The sequence below is a fragment of the Eufriesea mexicana genome, unplaced genomic scaffold (assembly GCF_001483705.2).
Source record: "Eufriesea mexicana isolate 0111107269 unplaced genomic scaffold, ASM148370v2 scaffold3508, whole genome shotgun sequence".
Taxonomy (NCBI): Eukaryota; Metazoa; Arthropoda; class Insecta; order Hymenoptera; family Apidae; genus Eufriesea; species Eufriesea mexicana.
In genome coordinates, this window is record NW_016911531.1 from 174741 (window position 1) to 187762 (window position 13022).

The following is a 13022-nucleotide window of genomic DNA, read 5'->3' on the forward strand; positions in this document are numbered from 1 at the left end:
AAAAAAAAAAAAAAAAAAAAAAAAACAAAATCTCGTTGATCCTTTTCCGGTATACGTGGTCGTTTTATCGCGGCCATATTTTTTTAGTTGATAATTCTTTGTACCGTTGAGCACAGGACACGTTAGATTACACGCGATATACGCATAGATATTGCATTAGTTTCAAAAAATATCGAAGAATGCAGGATATGCTGTTGTTTCGTCGCTGTAGAAGAGAGCGAGGAAATAATAAAATTCCAAAGATGTCAGCGTTCCATACGCGTTGTAAGAACTGTATACGTATTCGAAACAGCATCCGGAGTACCTGATATGTACCTAAATATGTACCTAACGAATATATCCGTTTGTTTCAGGCCCAGTCGGACGACGATGACGTAGCGGACGATGTGCCCGTCAACGTCGGCGGGCCCGATGATTTTATGACCGAGTTTTTCGCGGAGGTAAGTATGCGAATCGTGTATATATTTGGTCTAGTCCCGGCACCGTGACCGAGAAACGAGCTGTTCTCGTTGTCACGGTTCCCTGTTGACGATCAACGTCCGATTTTTCACTCCAGTCCCATCCCCTCTTTCGTCGCTTCTTTCTTCATCTTCGTAGGTTGTTCCTCTGTAGTAAGGATTCTTCCCATCGAGTCGTCTATTTGACCGAACCAGAACAGAGGGATTCTGTAACGAAATCGACAATGATCGGGCGAAGAGTTTACCCGGAAAGCGGAAAATTTGATCGTTGTTCGGGGTACAGTGGTGATCCCTTCGACACAGAGGAGGAATTTAAACGAACGTGGCGGATGAATACGGGAGTTGTACGGGAGATGGACCAGTGAGCGACGAACGCGAGAAAATTTCTGTTCGGATGGTTTCGTCTCGATATTGGGGAATCAGGTCGAGACGACTTCCAACCGAATGGCCGTATCTCGCGTCATCTACTTCGGGGAAAATGTATCCTATATTTCCACCCTTCCCGAACGTACGTCTTTCATCGTACCGATTTCGTGGAATCGCTTGGTTGTACCGTACGTTTGTTCGATACCGGTCGTTTGGAAATCGGGAAAGCGAGTAACACGAGGAAACGAAATTCGTCGAGGCATCGCGACACATTTAAACGCTGCTGCGACGATTCGATGCAGGAAATTCCAGCGTCGAACGGTATCTTTGACATTTGCGTTCGTTGCTATTTGCGTAGGCTCGGGTTAACTTCGATCGCTCATTTCGCTACCTAATTTCTTTGTACTCTCGAGCACGTGGGAGGATGGTATTCCAAGAGAGAGAGAGAGAGAGAGAGGAGGGAGATGGCAACGAGCGTTTCGTAGTCTCTTCGCGTGTCTCGAAAATTCAATCGTTTATACCGTCTATTTTTCTTCCCGATGCTCAATTTCGCTTCCTCGGAACTCGTTGTCCGATCACGTTCCACACTTTGCCGTGCTAATGGCAGAAAATTACTATCAATCGATTCACTCGGTAATTTCCTCGGGTTTGCCTTCGTAACGCGCGGCGCCCGTGAAAACTCGCTGTTACTCGAACCGGTCCACCGATCGTCGCTTTCTTCGCTTTCTTCGCTTTCTTCGCGTAATAAACCATCCCCTGGTTTCCTTTCTCCCTCTTTTTCGATTCGCAACTGTACCGATCGGGGCGGTATTTAATGCCTTCTGACTTTTTCATAGGTGGAAGAGATTCGTGAGATGATAGATAGGATCCAGACGAACGTAGAAGATGTGAAGAAAAAGCACAGTGCCATCTTGTCGGCACCACAGACCGATGAAAGTGAGTTTCCGTGGTTTTCTCGTTTATCGCGATATTCGCAATATCTCGTGACCTATTCGGGTGTACTCGAATGATTCCGCAAGTTAAGAGCGAATATATAATTAGAGGCGCAAATGGAAGCAGCGCAGAGAAAAGAAAGGTAGATGTACGGCTAACTCGAAGAGCAATTGGAGCAACTGCGTTGGAAAAACAAATACGGGTTTCGATTATTATCTAATAGTTAGCTGGAGCGTTCATTCGAAGCATCGGATACGATCGGCCTTGCCCTCGTTACCATTGTACCTGTCGTTCGGGTTTGAATTATCATTTCGTTGCGACTTTTTGCCACTTTCTGCGACTGTAGGTGACGCGGTCAAGCGAGCACGCTACGGTATTGTCTTCTTTGCCTAAACTTTCGTGTTTCGCCGTTCCTATCATCTCGTCTTGCTTTTCTTCCTTTCCTTTTAGCTTCGTCTTCTTCATCTTCATCTTCTTCTTCTTCTTCTTCTTCTTCTTCTCTTCCTCTCCGGCAATTATCGACGATGTCGTCTGTCACGAAACACAGAATCCATGCCAGTCGATTCCTTCTTCAGATATGTCCCGGATGTGATCGTAGATACTTCCTCTCCGGCAATTATCGACGATGTCGTCTGTTACGAAACACAGAATCCATGCCAGTCGATTCCTTCTTCAGATATGTCCCGGATGTGATCGTAGATCGGTCGAGGATAGATGTAATCGGGGAAATAGGGACACGATTGCCTCTCCGCTCAAACGATTCTTTTCATTTTCAAACGCACATAGCAATCTCCAGGATATAGCTGAAATCAATGAATCGACCGATATTAATCGGTAAGTCGGTCGATACAGTTACACACAGAATTGCACGTACAGTTTTATATTTCGCGATAAGGAATCGAACCGAGATCACGGATCGAGGTATCGAGGCTCCGTAATTTTAATTAAAATCTCGATTACGTATCTCAAGATTTCCTCCTTTCGTACGTTCGGATATCCCGAGTGCGATCAATTTTACGCTTAATCCACGCTATTACCATGTCTGATTATCTTTGCGGATTAATATTATTTACAATCGCGTAATCTCCCTTTTTTCGTCCGCTCGATTGAGCCGTTTTCCGTTCATTCTTTGTCGACCAAAGGTATCGGGACTATTGTTCTACGCAAGAAATGATAACGAAGAAACGATGTAAATTTATAACCGAACTTGATGGAATATTTTACGATAGAATTTCGTCGAGTTTACGAATCTCTCGGATTTTCGTGATTTACGTATCACGTTCGCGTAACGTTCTTCCTCGGGTATTTCGTTCTTTCCTCCTTCTCTCGACTTTAAGTTGTAACCACGATTACGTGCACGAGCAATAGTATGAACGGCAAGCGCCGATCGTCGAGAAACCGTATGAACGTTCCCGAACAACTCGGTGCGATAATTGTCTGATCTTTTACGAACATAGCAGGCGATGACCCGCTACTCGTGACCGATAGGTTAACCTTATCCGCGATACGTAAGTTGGAGATGGAAGCTCCAGGCAAATAGCCAGTCCGCGAGAAAGAGGAGCTAGGATGGTAGATGTTCCCGAAGAGCGAATTCGCGCGATGTCGAAGATCGTGGAAGGAGCGAGTGGAGAGCAGTTGTTCCTGGAACGAGAAACTCTAGAGAAGGCGATCGATGCACCGCGAGCACACGCGTATTCTCATTTCTCCGACTTTGGCTGCTGACTCGGAAGCGGTCTAGCGAAAAGATCGATCGAGCTTCTTTTCTCCAATGGCGAATCTCGTTTCGAGGCGAAAGGGTTGAAAAGGATGACACGTCCTGCACCGGAATCGGCCTATCTCTTTTCGCTCGCTGGCTTCCACGTGCTTCGTTATCGCGCGAATTCGCGCTCCTTGGAAGGGAGGTAGTAGCTCCGATAGGAACTACCGGTGGTAGCCGAGCGAGATCTCGATCGATCCGGGTGCCGCGATCGAAAGGAGGAAACGCGTTGGTAGAGGACGATGTGTCGCGTGTTGCTCGCGTTACGTTGGATACGCGGATTCGTAGCGGAAGTGCGTGTTCGATCCGGAAGCAAAGCGGCGGTCGAAAACGCAAGGTGTTGCCGAGAGTGACGCCTCGGTTTCGGTTCGATATGGCTAGGTAAGTGGAAAAGGAGAGCGCGTGCAAGCTCTCGCAAGGATTGAAAGGATGGAAGAAATTTTTCTGGGACGCGAAACGCGCGCGTCATTCGATCGAATTCGAGCGTCCCGTGTCTCCCGGGCGTGCCGAGTTCTCGAGAGGCTTTAGAAGTAGGTCTGGCATGTTTCCACCCTGTATTAACCCAATTCCATCGAGCACCCTCGACGCAGGAGAATGCGCGCGCCCGCCGCCGATGGAAGCGCGTGCACGCGCCCAGACCGCCACCATAACGGGAATCCAATTCGATCCTGTGCCGTTACTCCCGAACATCGCCATCCAACTTTTTCACCTCCGCTTTCTAGTTCCATCTTTCGTGTTTCACCGATCACCGAAAATATGCAACGCCTTCTCGCAAAGTTCATCTCGATTTATTCGGATAGAAAGAAAATAGGGATGGCGTATATACTCGTTTACCTCCGTATTACTTCGATTATCGTCGTTTTTCTACGATATTTTTAGGTACACGTTACAGGTCGGTGGTTCTAGCGTTAAAAGCTAAATGAAAAATAAGTAGCCTTCGATCGAGATCGGCGCAACGCGTGTTTCACGCGCGATGATCGCGAGGCCGCGATCGGTAACGAAATACCGGTCTCGCTTTTCCCGCGCGATCGATCATTGCGATCGGTTCGTCGAACGGTGGGTAAAGCACCCAACATTTTCCTTTCTTCTCCGAGATCGTATTCGCAATCTCGATCGTTTCGTTCGCACGAAGAGAGAAATCGTAAGTATACGATCGCCGGACACGTCTCGATTAACGAATGAAATATTTCTTTTTCGCCAGAGGTCAAAATGGAATTGGAAGACCTGATGTCCGACATCAAGAAAACGGCGAATAAAGTCAGAGCTAAATTGAAGGGTAAGATTGTATCGGAGATCGATTCGCGCGGTTTCGTGGATCTCTCGCGGAGTAACGGTCCGTGTTGGAGATCCAGGAGACCGAGGTGGAATCGGGATCGATTTCGGCACACTTTCTTCTCGTTGTTCCAATCGAATGCAAATTCACGTGGTATTTTCTTTGTTGCTCAGTGATAGAGCAAAATATAGAGCAAGAAGAGCACACGAACAAATCATCGGCGGATTTGAGGATACGCAAGACACAGCACTCGACGCTGTCCAGGAAGTTCGTCGAAGTGATGACGGAGTATAATCGAACGCAAACCGATTACAGAGAACGGTGTAAGGGAAGGATACAACGACAGCTGGAAATCAGTAAGAGAGGATCATTGCTGGTATTTGTATCGTAGGCGTGTATGTACGCGGTGCACTCGAGCGCGAATCTGAAACGATCGATCTGTACTTTCAGCCGGTAGGACGACCACTAACGAGGAACTGGAGGAAATGCTGGAACAGGGAAATCCGGCGGTGTTCACGCAGGGGGTAAGCGTTTCGTTTCTTCGTTTCTGCATGGATCGAAAATATGGTGCTGTATCGAGACGGGTTTCTCGCAGATTATCATGGAAACGCAACAAGCGAAACAGACTCTCGCCGATATCGAGGCGCGTCACGCCGACATCATCAAACTAGAAAACTCGATCAGGGAACTTCACGATATGTTCATGGATATGGCGATGTTGGTAGAAAGTCAGGTAAGGACAGCGATGTATCGGGTTTATCCGATCAGCCCCATTTCACCCGCCGACTTTGCTCCGCACGATGTTCCTTTACGGTTATAATCTGCATATGTCTTTTATTTTTTTTCTTTTCCTTTTTTTTTTTTTTTTTTTTTTTTTTTTTTTTTTTTTCCCAATTTTGTTTTTTCCCCCTTTATTCTAACATTTTTCCAACAATCGTTTTCGACATTTTTCCTCTCGCGTATTACTTTTATGAACCGCTATTTCTGCACCGCTAACGTTACGTTTCTTTCCTTTAAATTGCTCGTTTATTTTCGTTCGATATGCGCGTGTCGTTTAACGCAGTTGGAGGAAAATACACACGACGGAAGTAGCCGAGAGACAGAGAAAAGGATAAATTTTGAGAGGGCGTAGCGCGAACCAGTGTAACTTCTCTTTCACGTGCGAGCAGCTCTTTCTTTGTACGTGGCCATTGGCGAAACTTTATTCGGTATACTAATGTAAGTTACAAGATGCATGAACGAATGACTAAATAAATAATAGCAATAACGATAATCGTACGTTTGTACGTTATACAATATTGATATCGGTATTAACACCGTCGATAACACGAGATCTTTCTAATTGGGATTTAATGGTAGCGTTTCGTAACCACTACTTATTGGGAAGAAAACGGGAGAACAGTTTCCTTGCTCGCGCGATATCGCTATAATTATTGTTATCATTATTATTAATATTTTTGGTTATCGTGGTCGGTATTCTTCTAGTTTCTATTCCTCTCTCTCTCTCTATCTCGCTCTTTCTTTCTCTCTGTCTCAATCGCTCAGTGCCTCCCTCTCTATCTTTTTTTTTTTATCTTTCTCTTTCTTTCCGTCTCTCTCTCTCTCTCTCTTTTTCTCTCTCTCCTTTTCTCTCCGTTTTGCCCATTCTGTGTGTAGCGGTGCATGAGGAAAATCTCGAGTTTAATCGTTACTCGGCTTTTAACCGACTAAAACTAACATCTCTCTCTCTCTCTTTCCCCGTTACGCTGTGTGGATTCGCGCCACGCACCTACTTTAGGGCGAGATGATAGATCGCATAGAATACCACGTGGAACACGCGGTGGACTACGTGCAGACGGCTACGCAGGACACCAAAAAAGCGCTCAAGTATCAAAGCAAAGCTCGACGGGTGAGTCCTCCCCAGATCACACGCGAAATCACAGATCTTTCGTTCGCGTCTAATTGGTCACTTTTTGTTTTCTCCTTTGATCCTCTACCACCACTTTTATCTCGTTCACCACCTCTCTCTCTACACCCCCGTCCGTCCCTTTCACGATCCGCTGTTATTTCGCCTCATAACCCGTCGTATTCGAGTTCCTCTTCCATCTGTACATTTTTACGCTAATACTGTCCGAAAAAATCTTTCACGCTTTTTGGTTTATATGGCTCTATTACTACTACTATTACTACTATTACTACTACTACTACTACTACTTTGTTCGTTCGTTTGCCTACTTATCATATTGTTCCCCCGTAACGCGACATCGAATAACGACGACGCTTTCTATCTTGTTTCATTACCATATTTTCTACGATCGAATCGATGCTCGGGCACATATGTATGCGCGTTCATACGTTCGATGTGCATTTATGTACGATGTATGCATTACGCGTTCCTTACCTATCTTGACTGTTTTCTATTTCTCTGTGTGTCTATGTATGTATGTATCCGCGTATACGCGCGCGCGCGAGCGCACCGCCACGCGCGTGTATATACACGAGCATCATACGTATTCATTCGTACGTACACGGCTGTGTTTGCTGTATACATGCATCATCGTATCTGTGTGTCTCTCTACTTGTGTCGCTCTGTCCTACTGAACATGAGTGTGCTAATTGTGGCTCTGTCCATCGACTGTTTTGTCTATATTACTTACACGTACTACTAAAACTCCATGTACTAATACCTGTGCTCTCTAACCGTCTAACTTTTCTCCGCGATTGGATTTTTGCGGGTGCTTTTGTCTGCGTACACGCGTCGTTTACGAACATGTACGCGGGGACAACGCGTACACGCGTTTACGCTGTCGCGCGTGAACCATCGTACGCGGATTGTCATGGGACCGCGACGGCTGTTTTTCACCGGGGTGATGGCGATGCCGGTACGCTACGACGCGTGTGGTATATGGTGTTGTACCGCGGTGTGTGGCTTCACTTATATGGTGTGTTTATCTCTCTCTCTCTTTCTACCTGTACACGCTGCTTGCGCGCATACGTACGCTCGTGGTGTGCGAAATGGAACACATCGATGCCGAAACACGAACGCGTTCGCGTACGTATACGTGTAAACGCGCAAACGCGCACGGATATCCGTGCGTAAACGTAACGATTAACTTTGGGTACATCCTTGTTTCGAGAGGCGATTCACCGGTTACCGTTGCGACTCCTTTTCCTCCCCTTCCGTTCGTTCTCGTCCCCGATGTTGTTCCCCGTTTCTTCGTGATTCCTCTCCATCCCCCGATACGGCACGGCAGGGTGAGTTGGTGGACCGTATCGAGTACAACGTCGATCAAACCGGCGACCACGTTGGCCAGGCCCGGGGGGAGCTGATCAAGGCGGAGGAGTATCAGAGCAAAGCTCGTAAGGTAAACGAATCGAATCGAAATCGATCGATCGTCGCTGGATCTCTCTCTCTCTCTCTCTCTCTCTCTCTCTCTTTTTTCAAATTCTCCATTAATCGCGTTCGTTCGCGTTCCCCGATTATCCAGCGACGATCGTCGATAGGTGTTCTTACTTCGTTGTAGGAAGGTCGAGGGGAAGAGGCCCCTAGGATTTCGTCCCGAAACAACCAGACGGCTGCAACGCGTTCATACGCGTGCTTTTCTTTCGATCCGCCACTTCTTCGTTCTCTCTCTCTCTCTCTCTCTCTCTCTCTCTCTTTTTCTCTTCCTCCCACTTTCTCCTTTTTTCCTCGATCGTTTTCGTTTCGTCTTTTCAACGACTCCTCGCACATCCGTCGCCACTGGTGGCCGAATCGGACGCTTTTACGCCACCGATTCGACGCGTTGCGAATAGTCTGACGACAGTGGCGACGGTTCGAGTCGTTCTTGATTTTCTACTTTCCTCTCTGTCGCGTTCTTCCTCTTTTGCTTTGCTTTTGTCCGATTTCCGTTCGATGTCGTGCAATGCGATCGAGCGCAAAGCTGAACCCCGGCGTAGACAAACGTGTCGGCAGCATGTGCAACGTCAAGGTACGTCATCGTACGCTTTTTTTCTCGCTTGCGAATAGTCGCAAACTTTTACTCCGATGTGAAATTTGTTGCACCAATTGGTTCGTGAAAACGGAAACGTTTCCTCCGCTTACTTCTTTTCTGTCCCCCTCGTGTTGTCTTCTCCCTTCTCTGTTAACTCGTTGCCCAACCATCGTTCAGCCACACCTTTCTGCCGTCTAACGTAAACCGATGTCCCGATCTCTGTCTGCCTGCGTGCCTGCCTGATTAACTGTTTCTACTTCCACTTTTTCTTTTTCTTCTTATTCTTCTCTGTCACTTGTTCTTTCACTTCTTACGTGTGCAAGAATCGACGCGTCTGTCGCTTATTCGCCGAGTCGTGGAAACGATGCAACGTTTTCCTATTCCTCTGGCGATTTCTGCACGTTGTTCGCGATTTCGCGGATTACGTTAGTCGTCGCCGCGGTAACGTTTCCGCGGTATGTCGCACGAATCGTATTTCTCTTTTTCTGTCCACAGAAAATGATCATCATCTTGATCTGCATCTTAATATTCACCGTGATATCAATCCCCATAGTGGTAGGAATCGTTCCGTGAAGTTAAAGGTCTCGAACGGTGCACGCTAGGGATGGGGCGAGCTATTATTACTACTATTATTATTTATTCATAAATTTCGCGGGTATAGAACCCTTTGTTGTACACGGTAAATACGTAAGTTTCGTAGAGGAGGCAAGCGTTAATTATTGCGTGGCGTGTGACGGGACGAATCGAGCGTTTAAAAGAGTAGGCAAAGGGGGCGGGTGGATGGGGGTGGGAAATGGTCAGAAAGGTTCGCACGTAAGTCGTAAAAGTAATTCGCGATTCGTGCAGTTGGATTTGTCTACAACTGGTACGCGATGGCGTAGGAACGAAGACGCGAGCACGATTTCTCGATGAAACGCGACGTAAGAGGATGGTAATTTATGGCAAAAGATAGTGATCGGGGAGTCGATGTAACACAGGATGAAAGTCGAAGAAGTCTCTGCGTGCTGGACATGTTCGATTAACGTCTGGAGGAGCGAAAAGCTAAAGGCAGCGATCGTAGCACGCGCGATGGTCGGTGAACGATTCGCGCAACGTAAATAGAGCCGATGACGATAACGAAGGAATTCGCCGGAGGATTTCGGTTTCGCGGTCCCAGAGACCATTCGAAACCGGACATGGGCGCAGGCGCCTCGTTCTTGGCAAACAGAACCAGCTTCGCTATTTTCCTCTGTGCTCCTGTTTTCCCTCGCTCTGATCTCTAACATCGGAAAACGGAACTTGTTCGTGATCCGTGACTCATTAACCATCGATAACTCATTAATCAGTTGCTCGTTCCACTAACACGTGAAACTTTCTCGATCGTACGCCGCTGTCGTCGACTCGTCGTCCTCGCGGACTCCGTGATTTGCGGAGTAAAAGGGCCAGTTGTCCTTTCGCTGTTCGATAAAGGCGAACACGCACACACGCGGACGAGTGGGCGATTGGCGCGCGTCCACGGTATTTTCAAGTTCGCGTCGCATCGTTCGCGACGATCGTGCTTGTCTGGCTTTCGATTCCCGCCGTTTTCTCCAGGGGGTCGAGAGGATCCGCGCGTTCGCGCAGACGGAACCACCTTGGGCCCGTGCTCGGACGCTCGGACGCTCGGACGAGACTTTTCTTTCGCGCCTCTTTGTTCATGGATGCGTCTCTATGCGTTCACCGAGTGACGGCAATCTTGTATTTTGTTCGCAGAAATTGATGTTCATCGTTATTTGCCTGACAATAGCGTTCATCATTCTCATAATCATTCTGGTATACTCGTTGTAAGAAGATAGATCGACGATACGAGGATTTCAGGGAAGCGGTACGAGGCGGACACGAAAGTGGACCATGAAAGAAAAGTAAAAAAAAAAATGATACACCATGTTTCTGTTGAAAAGAGGGGGGACGCACCACACCTCGTCCTTCTCCGGCCACACGTATACACAGACGCTGGCGCGCGCGCGCATACGCACACACACGATATATACACAAACGGACGCACGCGCACTCACATCGGAGGATCGCAAATTAGCAACAGTTGCGACGTTTTCGCCTCTTCTATATACATATACATATACATATACATATGTGTATATAGATGCATACGTAGGCAGATGTATGCGCGCGGCACGTTCCAAAAACGAAAACGTCCAGGCTGTTGAGTATTTGGAAATACTCGCGCGAACGAGTTCTCCTCGCGTTTGATTCGTTTATCGCGTGCGCGAATCACCCTAGCACGCACTCGTGGTCGGTCTTTTTTCTTTTTCTTTCTTTTTTTTTTTTTTTTTTTTTTTCTCCTTTTCTTTTCTTTTTCGTTACCGTGTCCAGCTTTTCTCCGTTTTCAAACCATATACCACGCCTGTGAAAAGGGAACAGCTCGGTGCAGAAGCTCGTCGGAGAAACCGGTCAACGACGAATACCAACGAACGTTCGGTTGTCCGGAACGGGACACCGACCACGCATACTCGAGAAAGGTATATACCATCTAGGCACTTTAACGCGTGCACAGCGCGGCGTAACGTGTTCTGCGATGGCATCGCGTAATCTGCGAATAAGCGCGTGTATGTACGAAACGATATTTAACGATCGACGATAACGTTTTAAAGAGAAAGTCTAGACTTTGTCGTACTCGGAACGCGCGTATCGTCCGATGCGCTGCATGGACGATACGCGATAGGAGAGGAGCGAATGCGCCGAACGCGCGAGGTTACGGTCGCGTTCCTCTCGATCTAAACGGTGGGTCTGCGAGGGAGAAATTCGGGAAGATAATGGCAGTGGCAGACGCACACGCAGAGAGGCACGCGAAAGAGCTGCGATTTAAAAGGAGGATCGAATACACGATGTATGTATGGGTTGTGTAGTACACGTAAGAGTTGGCAGAAGGGAGTCGCGATGGCAAACCAGGCGTATAGTACGTACCACCGAGAAGATCGTAGTTACGGTAGGAACGAACCGCTACGTTACGTACCGCGTTGTAATCGATCATTATGTTTTTGCCGATCCGTTGATGCCGAGCGCAGAAGAAAATCATGATCATGATCTGCCTTGCTATATTCGCCGTCGTAGTGGCCACCACCATCGGTGGATACTTTGGACTGTGAACGCCGCACTCAGGTACCGTCCATCCACTTTTATACGCGCCTGTGTCGCCATCGACGTCCGCAACGTCGAGAACGCGACCTACTCTATCCGTTTCTATCGTTCACGCCCGATTTCGCTTTTTCAGACAAGTCCAAAGAGGTTGCCGTCGTGAACGCGTGCGTGAACGTGACACGTCGGCGACGTTTGAATCCAGAGAAATCGGCCCGAAACAGTCGTCGTCGACCTCAACCGCAACTGCAACTGCAACTGCAATCGCCACCGCGCCTCTGCCAGCAGCAACAATGGCAATTCGACCGCGATTATCCCGCCTGCGATGTCGTCGACGGTAGTAGTCCTATCCGCGCGTGCCGCTCCTCCTTCCATGGATCTTCCTTCATTTTCGGCTTTTGTTACGCTTGCGCGTTTACGCGCGCGCGTTCCACTTGTCGACTACTACCGCGAGGAAGAAGAAGAAGAAGAAGAAGAAGAAGCAGAACAAGAAGAAGAAGAAGAAGAAGAAAAAGAAAGAAAAAAAGGAGAAGAGGAGAAATGGGGAAAGAAATAGAGGAAGAGGAGCAACGGAAGGAAGACGTAGTAGAAATGGAACAAGATTTAGAGCGGAAACGAGCGATAATAGGCCGATAGAACGAAGAATCGCCGTCGTCGTCGTCGTTGTTTGTTCGCGCGATCGTCGTTTGTCGCCGTAGCTCCGCCATCGTTGACCGAGTCGCCGTCCTCTTTGGTTTCCTAGTTTTTCCACGTTTATCATTTCTTGTACGCTCCCAAGAAACCAGATGCGCGGATAGTTACGTCGCTAGTCTTGCTTCGTTCCACGACCGTTGCGCGTCCCTACCTTTCGTACCGAGAAACGTAGAGCTTGAAACGGCACAGAAGCATTTTTCTCGGTAGGCTTGATTTTCGCTAGATATTACGTCATCCAACATTTTTCCTAGGCCCTTCTCCGACCGACGACCGACCGTCCTTAACACGCGATCGGTCATTTATTATCCTAAATAGTACATATATCGAGGTGACAGTGACGCAAACGCGGAAAACGATAAAAGACACGGGCGATGTATAGCGACGTAGCGACCACCACTACCATCGTCACCACCACCACCACCACCACCACCACCACCACCACTACTACTACTACTACTACTACTACTACTACTACTACT

At 47.8% G+C, this 13022-nt stretch overlaps 1 protein-coding gene across 4 annotated transcripts in view; it reads left to right on the top strand.

Annotated features, from left to right (window-relative positions):
* Positions 1 to 12342, top strand: part of Syx1A (syntaxin 1A) — a 15688-nt gene extending 3346 nt beyond the window's left edge. The window contains exons 2-10 of one of the 4 annotated variants that reach the window (XM_017904869.1): positions 354 to 440; positions 1661 to 1760; positions 4715 to 4789; positions 4960 to 5142; positions 5237 to 5310; positions 5382 to 5519; positions 6564 to 6674; positions 11781 to 11874; positions 11987 to 12342. In XM_017904869.1, coding sequence (XP_017760358.1) covers positions 354 to 440; positions 1661 to 1760; positions 4715 to 4789; positions 4960 to 5142; positions 5237 to 5310; positions 5382 to 5519; positions 6564 to 6674; positions 11781 to 11861 — 849 coding nt within the window. In that variant the 3' untranslated portion in view covers positions 11862 to 11874; positions 11987 to 12342. Of the gene's footprint in view, positions 1 to 353; positions 441 to 1660; positions 1761 to 4714; positions 4790 to 4959; positions 5143 to 5236; positions 5311 to 5381; positions 5520 to 6563; positions 8131 to 10470; positions 11875 to 11986 lie in introns of those variants that run through there. The other 3 variants (XM_017904870.1, XM_017904871.1, XM_017904868.1) reach the window with 3 other exon arrangements.
* Positions 12343 to 13022: the final 680 nt, after the last annotated feature.